The sequence below is a fragment of the Bufo bufo genome, chromosome 1 (genome assembly GCF_905171765.1).
Source record: "Bufo bufo chromosome 1, aBufBuf1.1, whole genome shotgun sequence".
In the NCBI taxonomy this organism is placed as follows: domain Eukaryota; kingdom Metazoa; phylum Chordata; class Amphibia; order Anura; family Bufonidae; genus Bufo; species Bufo bufo.
This window is the reverse complement of record NC_053389.1, coordinates 55,976,971-55,997,685: the sequence shown is the minus strand read 5'-3', so window position 1 is coordinate 55,997,685 and position 20,715 is coordinate 55,976,971. Positions and strand designations below refer to the sequence as shown.

General features: G+C 43.6%; 1 protein-coding gene across 2 annotated transcripts in view; it reads left to right on the top strand.

Moving 5' to 3' along the window:
- The window catches only part of LOC120995338 (sacsin-like), a 53,968-nt gene that overhangs the window by 20,426 nt on the left and 12,827 nt on the right, over window positions 1-20,715 (top strand). For both annotated transcript variants that reach the window (XM_040424479.1, XM_040424469.1), the window contains exons 4-7: window positions 68-179; window positions 849-995; window positions 3,284-4,691; window positions 7,379-7,467. In XM_040424479.1, the coding sequence (XP_040280413.1) occupies window positions 68-179; window positions 849-995; window positions 3,284-4,691; window positions 7,379-7,467 (1,756 nt within the window). The remainder of the gene's footprint in view (window positions 1-67; window positions 180-848; window positions 996-3,283; window positions 4,692-7,378; window positions 7,468-20,715) is intronic.

Sequence of the window (20,715 nt, the reverse complement as noted above, 5' to 3'; positions counted from 1 at the left end):
GTCAGAATTTTTCCTCTTCAGAACTTTATCCAATAAATATTCTGTAAAATATTTCATCATTTTCCAGGAGTTGATACAGAATGCTGATGACGCTAAAGCCAGTGAAATCACCTTTATTTATGACGAAAGGGAAAATGGGACGGATACTCTGTATGCGAAGGACAAGCATGTCATCCAAGGTATCTTATTACACCAGTAGGACATCTTAAATATAGGAAAGCTGATTGTATTCCTGTGTAAATATATTTACATATCAATATATATTGCTCATTGAAGTCAATGGGGGTTTATAAGATTTGTACCTATGAAACTGGCTGATCTGTTGGCAGCTGAAGACCTCTGTGTTGGTCCCATGTTCATATGTGCCTACATTGCTGAGAAAAATTATGTTTTAATATATGCTAATGAGCCTCTAGGAGCAACGGGGGCGTTACCATTACACCTAGAGGCTGTGCTCTCTCTGTAACTGCCGCACCCTCTCCACTTTGACAGGACAGGCAGTGAAAACATAATCACATCTGGCCCTTTAAATCAAAGTGCAGAAGGCGCAGCAGTTGCAGACAGAGCGGAGCCTCTAGGTGTAATGGTAACGCCCCCGTTGCTCCTAGAGGCTCATTTGCATATATAAAAACATCCTTTTTCTCAGCGATGTGGACACATATGAAGATGGGACCAACACAGATGCCTTCAGCTGCCAAGCGCACATGTAACAGGTCAGCCAGTGTCATAGGGACAAAACTGCTGACAGATGGGCTTTAAAGGCTCTCAAAATCCTATCCAGCAAAAAAAAAAGTTTCTGACTAAGGTGATGTGAAAGTATTGAAGTATTGTATCTCTTCTTGTTATAGGTCCGTCTCTTCTGGTGTACAATAATGAGATGTTCAGTGACCGCGATTGGGAAGGAATCCAGAGACCCGGAAATAGTATCAAACGCAAAGACCCCGACACCGTTGGGAGATTTGGTCTGGGCTTCAACTCTGTATATCACATGACAGGTTAGTCTGAGATCTATTCCATGTGTTTTCTGATGGATAAAAATGTTAAAGGGGTTTTCCAGGACTTAGATAGTGATGGCCTGCCTTCAGGATAGGTCATCAGTATCAGCTTGGTGAGGGTCTGACTCTCTGCACCCCCACCATCAGCTACTTCAGCAGCCTCCCGCACAGCAAACTGTACAGTGGATGGAGCTGGAAGCAGAAGGCCTTGTCTATGTAGTGGCCATGGTAGGGTACAGCAACTCAGCTCCCTTTCATCCACTGTATAGTTCTGGCTTCGGTGGATACCTGATGTTGATATCGAAGTCCCAGGAGAAGTGTACGAGTACACCCACTGCTACCTTCCTGCAAAAACTTACCATCCATACAAATCAAGCTGTACAGTCAATATGAGGACCATATAATGGCTCCATACAACCTTTGACTTGTGCTGAGCAACAATATGACCTCCACAAAGCTGTGTTGGCACATATTGTATCTACCTATGATTTTTTTTATTATGCCTATAAAAAACATGTAAAAAATTCAACCATAAAAATATAATCTCACATAGCAATATTAATCCTCTCAAAAACCTGCCTCTCCCAAAGAAATCAAGACAAGAGAATGGGGGGAAAAACACATCAATGATGTCATGTACAGTAGGGAACAGTGCCGCTGTAAGCTCCATCGGCACCACTGTTCCTATGTACTTGGACAATCCACCTTAAATGACGGTCCCCAACTTGGCGACGGACCCTAACTTAACTAGGTGCAGGAGCCTAGACAAAATAGGGTAGACAGACTGACTGACAAAAACAGAACCAGAAGATAAAATGTCAAATAACAGGCAGGGTCTATATCAGGAGGTGACATGCAAAATATAATTGGCTGTCAAAGCCAAGGTTTAATTCAAAGCCGAAATCAAGATCCAGGAGAGTAAGGGAATGAAGACCAATCACAGGCACCTGTACCCATTACCTACTGAAAGGTGATGCTGGCCCATGGGCCAACCAACCCAACTGTCAGCGGGACTGGTTTACACAGTAACAGAACGACCCCAGCTTTGCCACAACAGAGAGGCCGGGTTTGATGAACGGGAACACAGACAGGTACGTACATGACAAATACATTTTTCTTGCCCTCCATCCCTAGATAGTGACCATAGTCAAGGATTCCATAAATCAAAAACCATTTCAAAATTCCCTTTTTGCCAAAAGCCCCCTCACCCCTTCGATAAATATCATGGTTTTCCATGTTGAGTCAGTGTGATAGTTTCTTGAGATCCACAATTACATTATCAACACTTCAGCAACAAAGCCTCCCCTGATTGTAGCTGGACTAACCAGTTTAGTGGTTTGTAAATAGGATTCAATACCCGGTAAAAATAACAGGGGGACAAAAGGAACCTCTGTCTGATACACGTCTGTTACCTCCCACCAGTATCGGTGACACTTAGGGAATTTCCAAAAGAGTTGCATCAGATCAGCAAAGGTGCAAATCCACTGGGGCCACCTATGTGACTTTCCCTTGTGACTCTTAAGGCCCTATTAGACAACCCGATTTTCAGGCCAATAATCTGGTATAAGTGTTCATACGAACGCTCGTTCCTGATAATTGGTTCGTATAATCGAGCAGCCAATCACCTGAAGAAAGAGCAAATGCTCGTTCATCGGCTGGTGGGTGTCTTTTACATCAGGATGAATGATGCCCGATTATCGGCAGCACATCCCTAGACGTGCTCCTGATGATGAATACCACTAAATGAGGGAATGACAAATTTCGCCTTCATTCACTTTGCATTGGCCTGTGTAATAACGAGCTCTGATGGTGCAGTTTGTAGTATTGTAATGCATTGGAACTGACTTTTATATGACAGTTGCCTATGAGACCCACTTCTGAGGGCTGGTCCTCATATGCCTCTGTAGCTGGCGGGCCTGCCACAGCAGCCATCGGGGGGAGCCGATGGTGTAAGAGAGGGAGCACCCTCTCTTTGTAAACCCCTTAGATGCAGCGGTTAACATTTACTGCAGCATCTAAGGGATTAAACCACTGACATCTGAGTTTTCAGCGATACAGCAGAGGCCTGGATGTCAGTAACAGCCAAGACACACATCTTCTGTGCCAGCCTGATCAGCACACCATACTATTACATCAGGGGTTGGGAAGTCACTTCCTGATGTGTCGTACATGTACTGCAAGGGTCAATAAGGGGTTTTCTGGAGTATTCATACTGATGTCTGTTTTTGTTACATAGGTAATCTGAAGATTTACATATATTCTGTGGCTTTATTGTTTTTATCGTACAGATTATCCAGCCATATTTAGTGGAAAACATATTGGAATTCTGGATCCACAAGAAAATATATTCCACAGAGGAGGTCGTTTATGGAACATTGCGAAAAAAGATCAGTTTGCAGAAGATTTGAAGAACCAATTTCAGCCATTGAAGAGTGTGTTGGAGACACTTGGTCTAGACAGTTGGAAGGAAATCCTTGATTCTGGCTGTTTAAACGGAACTCTCTTTTGCTTCCCTCTTCGACTTTGTCCATCTGAGATATCTGATAACATATATACCGGGGAAAGGGTTGAAGAACTCTTTGAGTCTTTCATGAAAGATTCTCATATTGCCCTTCTTTTTCTTCGTCATATTTCAAGCATTTCTTTGAAAAAAATTGGAAAGGATGGAGTAACGAAAACTCTTCTCAGCGTTACCGTATCTTCTGAAAAGTTACTAGAAGCAGAGCCGGCTGGAATTGCCATAGAAACACATTGTAAAGTTATTTCACTAAAGTACATGGATAACACAGAGGAAGAATGTAAATGGTTGGTGACCACCAGCAACGACCAAGGGAGTTTCTTTCCAGAACTGACTGAGCTGAGCAACAAACTAAGCAACAAGCCTGTCCTTGACCTGGCATACCCCTTATCTAAGCAGAATATGGATTTATTTGGAGGGCGTCTGAATTGCATTCTCCCACTTCCAGACAAGGAAGAAAACCAAACTGGACTTCCATGCCTTATCAATGGATGTTTCGATCTCACAGATGACAGGAGAAGCTTGAAGTGGCCTGAAACTGACCAACAGCATGATGATGGTGCTAAATGGAACCAGATCTTGGTAGAACAAGTCTTGCCTTTAATTTATACCCAGGCAGTAAAAAATGGCATTTCTTTAGTCAAGACGTCAAAAATTACAGTAGATATGACATACGGAATTTGGCCAGATCCTGAAAAAACTGCACACAAATCCAGATGGCATGGTATCGTAAAAAAGATTGCCCTCTACCTCGAAAATGAGAGAGTTCTGCAAACAACGGATAGAACGCAATGGATAACTGCAAGTGAAGCTGTTTTCCTGATGATGGATGATGTGGAAATGCATGCTTGTTTAGAGGAATTGCTTCTCCTTGTAAAAGTTCCTCTAGTTAAAGTTCCTGGTCATGTTTTTAAGATTCTTCAGATGGCTAAGAAGGCCACTTCAGATCTGAATATTATATCTCCACGCTTTGTGAGGAGCCTGTTACAGAAGAAGAATGCGTGGCTTCACTTTCCAACGGAGAAGAAATTGTTGCTTCTGAAATATGTAATCAGTGATGGACAACATGACGCTCTACTGAATCTGGAACTACTGCCATTATCTGATGGATCGTTCACATGCTTCCAAAATACAGCGTTCAATGGCATTGTATACATTGACAGCAAAAAGATTCCAAGGTGAGGGAATTTGTGCACATTTGATATTAGCATCTCTATAAATGAAACATCACTTTTGATTATAATTTAAATTGTCAGCCATAGTCCAACCAGCGGACCACTACAGCTGTCACTCAGAGGGGAGGGGATGTGGAGCAGCTCAATGCAGAGAACACTTCACTGTGAAGCTCCATATCCTGGGCACTTGCTGGAGAAGCACCTGGCAGAATAAAACTTCATATTCTGACTTCTCCTAATAATAAAAAGCCCAACAAAAAGGGTCATATATAGATCTTATAGGACCCCAGAGCAAAACTTAGTATGGACTCCCCCCTGAGTCAACAATTTCCCAGTACACGTGCTTCAAACACTGTCAGGCAATGGAGAATGCAAAGCACAATGCCCCAGATCTCTTAAAAATATTTTTTTTTTATTAAAGGGGTTGTCTCATCTGAGACAATGGGGACATATCGCTAGGATATGCCCCCATTGTCTGATAGGTGGGGTTTCCACCACTGGGACCTGCACCTATATCAAGAACGCAGCTGGCCAAGGTGGTGGCTGGATGATTCCGGTCTGGCCACCATCAAGCACTCTCTCCATTGAGCAGCCACCTCTCCTATTCACTTCTATGAGCCTGATGGTAATAGTCAAGCCAGCGCTCAGCTATTTTCGGCGGCCCCATAGAAATGCAGTGCACCCTCCAACACTTTCAGGGCTCCATTTAGGAGAGAGCTGCTAATTTCAATGGGGCTGTGTACATGAGCAATGTTTTTCCCATGTTATAATGGAAAATAATAAAATATACAGAACACCGAACCCAAACCCGAACTTCAGTGAAGAAGTCCGGGTTCGGGTTTGGGTACCACATTCAGTTTTTTATCACGCGCGTGCAAAACGCATTGCACTCACGCGGAAAAAACTGAACAAGGCAACGCAATCGCAGACAAAACTGACTGAAATTGCGTGCGCACTCGCGCGGGTTTCCCACAATGCACCCGCAACGCATCTGGCCTCAATCCGGGACACCCGTGTGAAAGAGGCCTAAACCTTCTCTCCAGGCTCAAAAAAACCTGCAGATACACAACACTTAGGCCCCTTTCACACGGGCGAGTATTCCGCGCGGATGCGATGTGTGAGGTGAACTCATTGCACCCGCACTGAATACCGACCCATTCATTTCTATGGGGCTGTTCACATGAGCGGTGATTTTCACGCATCACTTGTGCGTTGCGTGAAAATCGCAGCATGCTCTATATTCTGCGTTTTTCACGCAACGCAGGCCCCATAGAAGTGAATGGGGTTGCGTGAAAATCGCAAGCATCCGCAAGCAAGTGCGGATGCGGTGCGATTTTCACGCACGGTTGCTAGGAGACGATCGGGATGGAGACCCGATCATTATTATTTTCCCTTATAACATGGTTATAAGGGAAAAAAATTGCATTCTGAATACAGAATGCATAGTAAAAAAGCGCTGGAGGGGTTAAAAAAATAATAAAAATAAATTTAACTCACCTTAGTCCACTTGATCGCGGCCCGGCATCTCTTTCTGTCTCCTTTGTTGAATATGACCTGTGGTGAGCATTAATTACAGGACCTTTGATTACGTCACTCCGGTCATCACATGGTACGTCACCATGGTAAAAGATCATGTGACGTACCATGTGATGACCGGAGTGACGTCATCAAAGGTCCTGTAATTAATGCTCACCACAGGTCCTATTCAACAAAGGAGACAGAACGAGATGCCGGGCCACGATCAAGTGGACTAAGGTGAGTTAAATTATTATTATTATTTTTTTAACCCCTCCAGTGCTATTTTACTATGCATTCTGTATTCAGAATGCTATTATTTTCCCTTATAACTATGTTATAAGGGGAAATAATACAATCTTACAGAACACCGATCCCAAGCACGAACTTCTGTGAAGAAGTTCGGGTTTGGGTACCAAACATGCTTGATTTTTCTCACGCGAGTGGAAAACGCATTACAATGTTTTGCACTCGCGCGGAAAAATCGCGGGTGTTCCCGCAACGCACCTGCACATTTTCCCGCAACGCCCGTGTGAAAGAGGCCTTAGACATTGTGACAGGCGCTGCATGCTGGGTGAGTGCAGCTTTTCTCTGTGTTACAAACGTGCATAGAGTACATTCACACACATTTTAGTAAAAATTTTCTGCACTTTTGCATTTTTTGCAACTGTGCGTTTGGTATATAAACAAAAAAAACGCCAGCTCCAGATGTTTCCTAGCTGAAAGTCTGTGAGACAAGCATGCGTTTCTTTGCTGCTGCCATTTTTTTTTACCAATCTGGTGTCATTTTTTGGCTCTGCTTCGAAATGCTGTGTTTATTGAAAAAAAGAAAGATTTTTAGGCTTTTTTTTTTTTTAAAGGATTTTTTCAGGCATTTTTCCATCTCCTTTTTAGTAAGGGAAAAACACCATCCACACACTTGTTTTGAAAAAACACCATGAAAATCACATAAATGCTATCAAAAAAAATTGAAGGTTTTTATTTTAAACTGGTAAAAAAAAAAAACACAGAGAAAATGTGTGTGTGTGAAGGAGCCATAAAACCAGCAGGAGTGTGGAGTGTAACTATGGACAAGTTTTGATGGGGGTAAAAACACATTAAAACAACAAAAGTGTCAACGTAAACCTAATAAAGTAAACTGTTACACTTAATTCATTTTACCTAATTTTTGCCAGAACCTTATTACCCGGACTCGCAGACAGATTTATTCCAGAAGACCTACCTGATGATCTACATTTGTTCTTCGTGAATACTGGAAAGTCAAGTAAGTACTTCTTATGCAGTTTAAAACCAGCCTTTTTTTTAGGTGATGGCTGACACCCCGCACCCCTGGAAATCAGTAGCTCTGTTGCTGGAAATTAGCGTTGGAGCTACACAGAACCGTCAACATTGGTTGTGGATTGAGCTCGCTGCTACTGAAGTCAATAGGAGGAGCAGCGCTGTAGTAGCGAGCTTCCTCCAATACAAGGTTGATGGTGCTATGAATAGTAGGTCCAGTGGCGATATCTGGTGACGGAGCTACACATAACAGCTGATCGTGGGGGTGCAGGGTGTCGAGCCCCCACCGATCACCTACAGTTGGCTTATCCTACGCATAGTATGTAGACAGCGCTGCTTTTTCAAGAGATTGGCCGTCCTTTTCCACCGATGTTCCTGGAAACCACACAATGTCCTTCAGAACAACGCAGGTTCCAATATCCATCCACACTGCTCAGGGTTACCTATGACTATAGCTCCCACTCCGGATCTTCTGACCTTCACACTCAAAAAAAGGAAACCAGCAAAGATCCCAATAGTGAAACAAAGACAATTTATTGCACTCACCAAATATAAAAACACAAGGGGGTCATTTATTAAGACCGGTGTTTTAGGCCATGCCTTAAAAAAAGTTGGAAAACATCTTTAAAGTTGTCCAGGGCCAAAAACGTATTTTGTTAGTTGGCAAATAGGATTTTATAAAGTTACTAATTTAGTAAAATTATGAATGCTGCACCATTCTCCAGATAACGCAGAACCTCTACTTCCACATTTGTTTCCGCACTATATTACGTTATATTAGATCATCTTTGCTGACCAACAAAATTACTTTTGTCTTTGGACAACCCCTTTAAGGCTGAATTGACAGTTTTGCAGTTTTGATTAACTTTTAGGTTGCCCGTACACGTTCAGGTTTTCTGATGCTATGTTGAAGCTAAATCCAGGTATGGATCATGAAGGAAGATATGGCATTAAGGCCAGATACTGTACCATTTCTCCTCTGTTTTAAATCCACCTCTGGTTTTATTTTCAAAAAACGGCATTAGAAGACCTGATCAAAACCTGATTGTGCTTAGGCAGCCTCAGGGGCGGAACACAAGAGGATACAAAGGAAAAGCACATGCTACGTTTCCACAGTTGGAAATTGGCGAATTGGTTTGCTGGAGGTTGCTTGCCCCTGATCTAAAGCAGTAAGTGCAGTGACCCTGGAGCAGAGGATGGCAGGAGAGGCAGTGACTATGATGGTAGTAGTAGTATTCAGTTCATGGTGGCAGTCCTCAGGCTCTCCCTGGCCCTTCAGTGATAAGAGGGCGCACCCTTTTTCCCTTAGGGCACACACTGGTATTGGGGCTCCTGCTTGTTAGTAGTTGGGGTGCTGTTGATTGTTGGCAGGGTGGGAGGCAGAGGCAGGGGCCGGTGGACGGATGGTGTCAATAACTAGGTCTTTTTAGTTGCAATAAATAGTCTCTCTTTACTGAATAATAATAGAAGTAGTAGAACATATTGCAGCAAAGGCAGCGTTCCAGAGTATATCACAGTGCAGTCTTTCCCAGTAGCTGTGTATAGGCAGCGAAACAGTTTTCCAATCTTTCCAAGATAACCAGAGGCATTCAGTCCCGTTCTTGTTAAGCCCCTGGGCTGCTGGGTGTAGTTTCAAGATACACATTGCCATTCCATCTCAAAGTGTACAGGGAGTGCAGAATTATTAGGCAAGTTGTATTTTTGAGGATTAATTTTATTATTGAACAACAACCATGTTCTCAATGAACCCAAAAAACTCATTAATATCAAAGCTGAATATTTTTGGAAGTAGTTTTTAGTTTGTTTTTAGTTTTAGCTATTTTAGGGGGATATCTGTGTGTGCAGGTGACTATTACTGTGCATAATTATTAGGCAACTTAACAAAAAACAAATATATACCCATTTCAATTATTTATTTTTACCAGTGAAACCAATATAACATCTCAACATTCACAAATATACATTTCTGACATTCAAAAACAAAACAAAAACAAATCAGTGACCAATATAGCCACCTTTCTTTGCAAGGACACTCAAAAGCCTGCCATCCATGGATTCTGTCAGTGTTTTGATCTGTTCACCATCAACATTGCGTGCAGCAGCAACCACAGCCTCCCAGACACTGTTCAGAGAGGTGTACTGTTTTCTCTCCTTGTAAATCTCACATTTGATGATGGACCACAGGTTCTCAATGGGGTTCAGATCAGGTGAACAAGGAGGCCATGTCATTAGATTTTCTTCTTTTATACCCTTTCTTGCCAGCCACGCTGTGGAGTACTAGGACGCGTGTGATGGAGCATTGTCCTGCATGAAAATCATGTTTTTCTTGAAGGATGCAGACTTCTTCCTGTACCACTGCTTGAAGAAGGTGTCTTCCAGAAACTGGCAGTAGGACTGGGAGTTGAGCTTGACTCCATCCTCAACCCGAAAAGGCCCCACAAGCTCATCTTTGATGATACCAGCCCAAACCAGTACTCCACCTCCACCTTGCTGGCGTCTGAGTCGGACTGGAGCTCTCTGCCCTTTACCAATCCAGCCACGGGCCCATCCATCTGGCCCATCAAGACTCACTCTCATTTCATCAGTCCATAAAACCTTAGAAAAATCAGTCTTGAGATATTTCTTGGCCCAGTCTTGACGTTTCAGCTTGTGTGTCTTGTTCAGTGGTGGTCGTCTTTCAGCCTTTCTTACCTTGGCCATGTCTCTGAGTATTGCACACCTTGTGCTTTTGGGCACTCCAGTGATGTTGCAGCTCTGAAATATGGCCAAACTGGTGGCAAGTGGCATCTTGGCAGCTGCACGCTTGACTTTTCTCAGTTCATGGGCAGTTATTTTGCGCCTTGGTTTTTCCACACGCTTCTTGCGACCCTGTTGACTATTTTGAATGAAACGCTTGATTGTTCGATGATCACGCTTCAGAAGCTTTGCAATTTTAAGAGTGCTGCATCCCTCTGCAAGATATCTCACTATTTTTGACTTTTCTGAGCCTGTCAAGTCCTTCTTTTGACCCATTTTGCCAAAGGAAAGGAAGTTGCCTAATAATTATGCACACCTGATATAGGGTGTTGATGTCATTAGACCACACCCCTTCTCATTACAGAGATGCACATCACCTAATATGCTTAATTGGTAGTAGGCTTTCGAGCCTATACAGCTTGGAGTAAGACAACATGCATAAAGAGGATGATGTGGTCAAAATACTCATTTGCCTAATAATTCTGCACTCCCTGTAGTGGGCCTTAAGGCAATATACCCTTCCACAGCAGTAGAGTCTCAATGCCATATACGAGCAAATACCTTGTTGTCAGAGGTACTGTGGTAGCAAAGTTGCTTCTCTTGCAGCTTTCACATCACAGATAAAGGTTCTCTGGACTAGGGCCTAGTTCTCAGGAGCTTGCACATGAAGGTCTTCACCCTTGCTATGCTCAGACTAGACTCCTCTCTAATCAGGGGGTGGGCAAAGTCAATCACCCTGTTAACCTAACCTATTCTGCCAGTATCAACCATATATTGCCCATACCTTGATATTGGGTGTATGCAGATCACTGAATCACAACCCTCAGTAGCATTAAATTAACCTCTTTAGAAATAATTAACCTTTTGCAGTAGTCCTCTGGGGTACTGCATAAGGGTATTTTTAGCTATACAGTATTAAGGTATTATAATGCAGGGGATAGAAACCCAGTATGTTACCAGTCTTAACCGCTTTGCGCACCCTGAAGTACGTGTATGGAGTGTGTTCAGGCACTGAGCCTGCTACATACACTGCAGGTGCCAACTGTGTTACACAGCTGACACTTACCTGCTGTGACCAAGATCATAAATAACTGCCGACCCTTAACTGAGGTTCGGGGGCTGCCAAAAATAGATGATCGGTGGGGATGCCAGATTTTTGTCACCCCCCCCCCCCCTTCCTACTCCGATGTGATATTGATGACCTGATCCAGAAGATAGGTCATCAATATCCACAAGCTTGGAAACCCTTTTAAGGACACAGCGTAGTTCAGTATTTAACCACAAAATGCAGTACAATCTGCAGACAGCATAATATTGAGCAGGAGGAACTGAGCAGATTTATATATAGTTTTATGGGAAAAGATTTGGTAATTTATACATTTAAAGTGTAACTGCCATTTCACTACCAAAAATGAAATTCCTAACATATGTGATGCTGAAGGGAAGATATTCATGAAGCTGCATTTTTCAGCTAATTTTACCTTTCCGATGTCTGTATTCAGCCCTTAGTAACCATATTTCTCTGTGCCTCTATTTCAGCAACTTCCTAAGATGGCGTCTACTGCTCTTTCTGTGATGATTTTTGCCCTTCCTTTAGGCCATCCTGTATTTCCCTCACTTCCCATAAGCCCTTGCTCTCCTCACATGAACTAGCAGGACCAATCAGAACGCAGATAACTTCCCACAGTACCCAGAGCAGTGTGTATCCACACATACAGCTAACCAGAGACAAGCCCTGCAATTACATTAAATCAGTAAGCATTTATTTTAACCTCTTAACCACCTCAGCCCCCAGTGCTTAAACACCCTGAAAGACCAGGCCACTTTTTACACTTCTGACCTACACTACTTTCACCGTTTATTGCTCGGTCATGCAACTTACCACCCAAATGAATTTTACCTCCTTTTCTTCTCACTAATAGAGCTTTCATTTGGTGGTATTTCATTGCTGCTGACATTTTTACTTTTTTTGTTATTAATCGAAATTTAACGATTTTTTTTGCAAAAAAATGACATTTTTCACTTTCAGTTGTAAAATTTTGCAAAAAAAACGACATCCATATAGAAATTTTGCTCTAAATTTATAGTTCTACATGTCTTTGATTAAAAAAAAATGTTTGGGTAAAAAAAAAATGGTTTGGGTAAAAGTTATAGCGTTTACAAACTATGGTACAAAAATGTGAATTTCCGCTTTTTGAAGCAGCTCTGACTTTCTGAGCACCTGTCATGTTTCCTGAGGTTCTACAATGCCCAGACAGTACAAACACCCCACAAATGACCCCATTTCTGAAAGTACACACCCTAAGGTATTCGCTGATGGGCATAGTGAGTTCATAGAACTTTTTATTTTTTGTCACAAGTTAGCGGAAAATGATGATTTTTTTTTTTTTTTTCTTACAAAGTCTCATATTCCACTAACTTGTGACAAAAAATAAAAAGTTCTATGAACTCACTATGCCCATCAGCGAATACCTTGGGGTCTCTTCTTTCCAAAATGGGGTCACTTGTGGGGTAGTTATACTGCCCTGGCATTCTAGGGGCCCAAATGTGTGGTAAGGAGTTTGAAATCAAATTCAGTAAAAAATGACCTGTGAAATCCGAAAGGTGCTCTTTGGAATATGGACCCCTTTGCCCACCTAGGCTGCAAAAAAGTGTCACACATCTGGTATCCCCGTACTCAGGAGAAGTTGAGGAATGTGTTTTGGGGTGTCTTTTTACATATACCCATGCTGGGTGAGATAAATATCTTGGTCAAATGACAACTTTGTATAAAAAAATGGGAAAAGTTGTCTTTTGCCAAGATATTTCTCTCACCCAGCATGGGTATATATAAAATGACACCCCAAAACACATTCCCCACCTTCTCCTGAGTACGGAGATACCAGATGTGTGACACTTTTTTGCAGCCTAGGTGGGCAAAGGGGCCCATATTCCAAAGAGCACCTTTCGGATTTCACTCGTCATTTTTTACAGAATTTGATTTCAAACTCCTTACCACACATTTGGGCCCCTAGAATGCCAGGGCAGTATAACTACCCCACAAGTGACCCCATTTTGGAAAGAAGACACCCCAAGGTATTCCGTGAGGGGCATGGCGAGTTCCTAGAATTTTTTATTTTTTGTCACAAGTTAGTGGAAAATGATGATTTTTTTTTTTTTTTTTTTTTCATACAAAGTCTCATATTCCACTAACTTGTGACAAAAAATAAAAACTTCCATGAACTCACTATGCCCATCAGCGAATACCTTGGGGTCTCTTCTTTCCAAAATGGGGTCACTTGTGGGGTAGTTATACTGCCCTGGCATTCTAGGGGCCCAAATGTGTGGTAAGGAGTTTGAAATCAAATTCAGTAAAAAATGACCTGTGAAATCCGAAAGGTGCTCTTTGGAATATGGGCCCCTTTGCCCACCTAGGCTGCAAAAAAGTGTCACACATCTGGTATCCCCGTACTCAGGAGAAGTTGAGGAATGTGTTTTGGGGTGTCTTTTTACATATACCCATGCTGGGTGAGATAAATATCTTGGTCAAATGACAACTTTGTATAAAAAAATGGGAAAAGTTGTATTTTGCCAAGATATTTCTCTCACCCAGCATGGGTATATATAAAATGACACCCCAAAACACATTCCCCACCTTTTCCTGAGTACGGAGATACCAGATGTGTGACACTTTTTTGCAGCCTAGGTGGGCAAAGGGGCCCATATTCCAAAGAGCACCTTTCGGATTTCACAGGTCATTTTTTACAGAATTTGATTTCAAACTCCTTACCACACATTTGGGCCCCTAGAATGCCAGGGCAGTATAACTACCCCACAAGTGACCCCATTTTGGAAAGAAGAGACCCCAAGGTATTCGCTGATGGGCATAGTGAGTTCATGGAAATTTTTTTTTTTTGTCACAAGTTAGTGGAATAGGAGACTTTGTATGAAAAAAAAAAAAAAAAAAAATCATCATTTTCCACTAACTTGTGACAAAAAATAAAAAATTCTAGGAACTTGCCATGCCCCTCACGGAATACCTTGGGGTGTCTTCTTTCCAAAATGGGGTCACTTGTGGGGTAGTTATACTGCCCTGGCATTTTCCAGGGGCCCTAATGTCTGGTAAGTAGGTAAATGACCTGTGAAATCTGAAAGGTGCTCTTTGGAATGTGGGCCCCTTTGCCCACCTAGGCTGCAAAAAAGTGTCACACATCTGGTATCTCCGTACTCAGGAGAAGGTGGGGAATGTGTTTTGGGGTGTCATTTTACATATACCCATGCTGGGTGAGAGAAATATCTTGGCAAAAGACAACTTTTCCCATTTTTTTTATACAAAGTTGGCATTTGACCAAGATATTTATCTCACCCAGCATGGGTATATGTAAAATGACACCCCAAAACACATTCCCCAACTTCTGCTGAATACGGAGATACCACATGTGTGACACTTTTTTGCAGCCTAGGTGGGCAAAGGGGCCCAAATTCCTTTTAGGAGGGCATTTTTAGACATTTGGATACCAGACTTCTTCTCACGCTTTGGGGCCCCTAAAATGCCAGGGCAGTATAAATACCCCACATGTGACCCCATTTTGGAAAGAAGACACCCCAAGGTATTCAATGAGGGGCATGGCGAGTTCATTGAAAAAAAAATTTTTTGGCACAAGTTAGCGGAAATTGATTTTTTGGATTTTGTTCTCACAAAGTCTCCCTTTCCGCTAACTTGGGACAAAAATTTCAATCTTTCATAGACTCAATATGCCCCTCAGTGAATACCTTGGGGTGTCTTCTTTCCAAAATGGTGTTATTTGTGGGGTGTTTGTACTGCCCTGGCATTTGAGGGTCTCCGCAATCATTACATGTATGCCCAGCATTAGGAGTTTCTGCTATTCTCCTTATATTGAGCATACGGGTAATGAGATTTTTTTTTTTCCGTTCAGCCTCTGGGCTAAAAGAAAAAAATGAACGGCACAGATTTCTTCATTCGCATCGATCAATGTGGATGAAAAAATCTCTGCCAAAAAAAGAAAAAGGAGGGGAAAGGCGTCTGCCAGGACATAGGAGCTCCGCCCAACATCCATACCCACTTCAGCTCGTATGCCCTGGCAAACCAGATTTCTCCATTCACATCAATCGATGTGGATGAATAAATCATTGCCGGGATTTTTTTTTTTATATAGACAAAGTGTTTGCCAAAGTATATGAACACCGCCACCTCCTCAGCTCATATGCCTCGGCAAACATATCTTTTACTGCAGAGGAGAAATCTCGTCTTGCAGCGCCGCATACACCGACTTGCGTGTAATCTGACAGCAGCGCAATGCTTCTGTCCGAATGCACATCAGTGCTGCAGCTGGTCGATCGGTTGGTCCACCTGGAAGGTAAAAAAAACAAAACAAAAAAGAAAAAACCAGGCCGCAAAGCAATAACTTTATTAACTTTAGAACAGAACATATTAACTTTTTTAAACTTTTTTAACTTTTTTACTTACCGGTAATTTTTTTTTTGTTTAGTTTTTTTTACCTTTATAGAACAAACCTCTCCTTCCCCATGGGACAATGTGCAAAGCGCAAATCGCCCAAAGATGTGGCGAAGTACGTTATGCACTTTATCCCAGGTGAAAGGAGAGGTTTGCAGCAGCTGAGAGTAAAAGGGCCCTAATAGCCCTGTGTGCCTGTCCTGTGAGATGCAATCCCTATGCTAGGTGTACCTGTGTGTGGTACTTCCGGAAACACTCTCCATAGCATAGGGCAGGGTGGTCAGCACAGTCAGGACAGAAATAGCGGGTGTCACGCCTTATTCCACTCCTGCTACAGACACGACATCTTTTTCGGGGTGACGGTTGGGTTGAGGTACCAGGAACGACACTGGGGAAATGTCGCTCGTGTAGACGGCTAACTACACTGGGGGATGGGGCCACGGAACCTCCTGGGTAAAGGAGGTTCTCGATGATCTCTTCCTGGAATTTGAGGAAAGATCGTGTTCTCCCAGCCTTACTGTAGAGAACAAAACTATTGTACAGCGCCAATTGAATTAAATATACAGACACCTTCTTATACCAGCGTCTGGTTCTGCGGGAAACTAAATACGGAGACAACATCTGGTCATTGAAGTCCACCCCTCCCATGAGCGCATTATAGTCGTGGACACAGAGGGGCTTTTCAATGACACGGGTTGCTCGCTCAATTTGGATTGTCGTGTCTGCGTGAATGGAGGAGAGCATGTAAACGTCACGCTTGTCTCTCCATTTCACCGCGAGCAGTTCTTCGTTACACAAGGCAGCCCTCTCCCCCCTTGCAAGACGGGTGGTTACAAGCCGTTGGGGGAAGCCCACGCGACTAGTTCGCGCGGTGCCACAGGCGCAAATCCGTTCTAGAAACAAATGCCTAAAGAGGGCCACACTTGTGTAAAAATTGTCCACATAAAGATGGTACCCCTTGCCGAATAAGGGTGACACCAAGTCCCAGACTGTCTTCCCACTGCTCCCCAGGTAGTCAGGGCAACCGACCGGCTCCAGGGTCTGATCTTTTCCCTCATAGACACAAAATTTGTGGGTATAGCCTGTGGCCCTTTCACAGAGCTTATACAATTTGACCCCATACCGGGCACGCTTGCTTGGGATGTACTGTTTGAAGCCAAGGCGCCCGGTAAAATGTATTAGGGACTCGTCTACGCAGATGTTTTGCTCGGGGGTATACAAATCTGCAAATTTCTGGTTGAAATGGTCTATGAGGGGCCGAATTTTGTGGAGCCGGTCAAAAGCTGGGTGGCCTCTGGGACGGGAGGTGGTGTTGTCGCTAAAATGCAGGAAACGGAGGATGGCCTCAAATCGTGCCCTGGACATAGCAGCAGAGAACATGGGCATGTGATGAATTGGGTGCGTTGACCAATATGACCGCAATTCATGCTTTTTTGTCAGGCCCATGTTGAGGAGAAGGCCCAAAAAATTTTTAATTTCGGAAACTTGGACTGGTTTCCACCGGAAAGGCTGGGCATAAAAGCTTCCCGGGTTGGCGGATATAAATTGTGTGGCATACTGGTTGGTCTCTGCCACGACTAAGTCCAAGAGCTCCGCAGTCAAGAACAGCTCAAAAAATCCCAGGGCCGAACCGATTTGAGCCGTCTCAACCCGAACTCCAGACTGGGCGGTGAAAGGGGGAACTACAGGTGCGGCTGAAGTTGGTGACTGCCAATCAGGGTTTGCCAGCACCTCAGGGACTCTAGGGGGTCTACGGGCCTGTCTGTGCGGTGGCTGCGACGGGGTAACTAGTGCACGTGCCACCGTACCAGCTTCAACTGCCCTTCTGGTGCTCGCCACGTCACCATGTTGTACGGCAGTGCTGGTACTAGGTCCAGGGAGGGCTGCGCTGCTGGTGTATGCCTCACCACGTGATCCGGCAGCGACAGCCCCACTCTGCTGCTCTTGAAGCGGATCCTGCGTAACCTGTGGTCTAGCGACACGGGGCCTGGTACGCCTGGTGCTATCAGGGACCTCCACCTCCTCGTCCGAACTTTGGGTCAGAGAGCCACTGCTTTCTACAGGTTCATATTCTGACCCGCTAGATTCGTCAGATGAGGGTTCCCACTCCTCATCCGACTGGGTCAGAATCCTGTAGGCCTCTTCAGAAGAATACCCCCTGTTTGACATTTTGGACTACTAAATTTAGGGCTATTCCCTGAGACTACCCAAGAAAAAAAGCAAACCTGTCTTACAAAGGGGAGGCTAGCGAAGTACCGGAGGCCGCTGCGGTTGATAAAAAATATCAAAACTGATTTTTTTTATCGCCGCAGTGCGTGTAAAATGAATGTGCAGTGATCAAAAAAATATATATTTTTTGTCACTGCGGTGGGGCGGGCGTGGGTGAACGCACGTGTGGGCGACCGATCAGGCCTGATCGGGCAAACACTGCGTTTTGGGTGGAGGGTGAACTAAGGTGACACTAATACAATTATAGATCTGACCGTGATCAGTTTTGATCACTTACAGATACTATAAAAGTACAAATGCTGATTAGCGATACGCTAAACAGCGAATAAAAGGGACTGCGGTGCGGTGGGGTGGGCGCTAACTGACGCTAACTACCTAACCAAGGGGCCTAAACTATCCCTAAAACCTAACAGCCAATACCAGTGGAAAAAAAAAAGTGACAGTTTACACTGATCACTTTTTTTCCTTTCACTGGTGATTGACAGGGGTGATCAAAGGGTTAATTGGGGTGCAGGGGGGTGATCAGGGGCTACAGTGAAGTGTTTGGTGTACTCACAGTGATGTCTGCTTCTCTGCTGGATCCAACCGACGAAAAGGACCAGCAGAGGAGCAGAGAAGCCATATAACAGATCATATTTACTAATATGATCTGTTATATGGCTTGTGATTGGATTTTTTAAAAATCGCCAGCCTGCCAGCCAATGATCGTTGCTGGCAGGCTGGTGACGAACTTGTTCTTTAACTTTTGCCGGCCCGCGATGCGCATGCGCGGGCCGGCTTGGAGCGAAATCTCGCGTCTCGCGAGATGACGCGGATATGCGTGACTGTGCGCAGCGCTGCCACCTCCGGAACGCGAATCTGCGTTAGGCGGTCCGGAGGTGGTTAATAGCCAGCTGTGCTTCATTCTCTTCCAGACTGACAGGGAGGGGATGGGAGCTACTTTAGCTGCTTATATCTCTGGTTTGGTACCAGCTTTGTATTGTCCGAAAGCTGACATTCCAAGCTTTCAGACAATACCAGAATGACATAAATCTGTTCAGTACAGGGTAAGATATTAATGATCGAAATCGAGATGCTGTGAATGAAGCTGAAAGTGAAAGTAAAATCAGATTTTACACAGGATTATTCCCAACTCTATTTCTAACAGTGATTTATCTGTTGCTTGGACTAGAGCTGTCATTCTGGTCATGTATGAAAGCCTGGACTGTCAGCTTTCAAACAAGACCAGTTGCATATTTCTAGCTGCTACCATTGAGAAGATATCACCATCTAAAGCAGCCCTCCCCCCTCCACTTTCTGCCTCAGCCCAGCTCCAGGCTGTCAGGGCTGATCTTCTCCTCCCAGAGCTCGTCAGTCTCTTGGTATAATACTGAGAAGACGGACTGCACATGGCAAGGCTGTGAGATGAGAGCTGCTGAATAGGAAAGTAGCATGCATTTGTGGGAGTTATTAGCAGGTAAAACTGAAAATGATCAAGTTTTAAAGCACTTATACAGCAGGGTGTACTATACCATTAGGGAATAAAAAATGAAACGGCAGTTACACTTTAAATCTGTTGTTTTCTGAACTTAAGACCACTCTGTATAGCTAACAGTGTGATATATAGAATGCTATCGATCACTGATAACACCTCCCCTGTGTACAGCTATCAGTGACTGACAGCATTCTCTGTGTAAGTGTGTATACAGAGATAGCTATCAGTCACTGATAACACCTCCCATGTGTACAGATATCAGTGACTGACAGCTATCTCTGTATACACACTTACAGACACACAGAACACTATCAGTAATGGACAGCTATCTCTGTATACACACTTACACAGACACACAGAACACTATCGGTAATGGACAGCTATCTCTGTATACACACTTACACATAGAATGATATCAGTGACTGACAGCTATCTCTGTATACACACTTACACAGAGACACACAGAACACTATCAGTGATGGACGGCTATCTCTGTATACACACTTATACAGAGAATGCTATCAATCACTGATAACCTCTCCCTGTGTAAAGCTACCAGTGATTGACAGCTATCTCTGTATAAACACTTAGCATTGTCTGAGTATTAATGACTGATAACACCCCCCCTGTGTACAGCTATCAGTGACTGACAGCTATCTCTGTATACACACTTACACAGTCAATTCTATCAGATACCATTTCGCTGTGTACAATGGAAGTCAGAAAGAGGAGAGATTTAAATGTATAAATTGCATGTTTTACTGAATTTTTTCCTACAAAGCTATATATCAATCTGCTTAGCTCCTTCTGCCCTATAACATTGCAGGGTTCACAACAAACCGAAGAAGGGAGTTTTGATCACAGTACTGAATGGGGTGTAATGATAAAGATGTAACTTTTTCTTGACCCATGACAACAATTTTTTCCCTATCCACTCCACAGGATAGAATGGGGCCTGTGTCCCCCATTTCAATGGAGCAGCAGACAGGCATGTGTGTCTGACGCTATTCAACTCTATGGGGCTGCCAGAGATGGCCAAGAGCAAGCGCTCAGCTGTCTTTGGCAGTCCCATAGAGTTGAATAGAGTGGCAACTTGTATGCGTGCCTGACACTCCATTTAAACAGGGGAATACAGGCCCCCTTTCTAGCGATTGGACCTCTACCGATTGAAGTTGGACACATCCCATGGATAGGGGATAAGTTGTTGTCATGGGGCAACCTCTTTAATACTGTCTGCCTATTCACAGATGTACTTGCCCTTTCTTGTGTAAATAGCAATACTAGGTAGAGGCTAAACATCTTTTTTATTTGTACATTTAAATGATAGCCTTTTTTTTTTA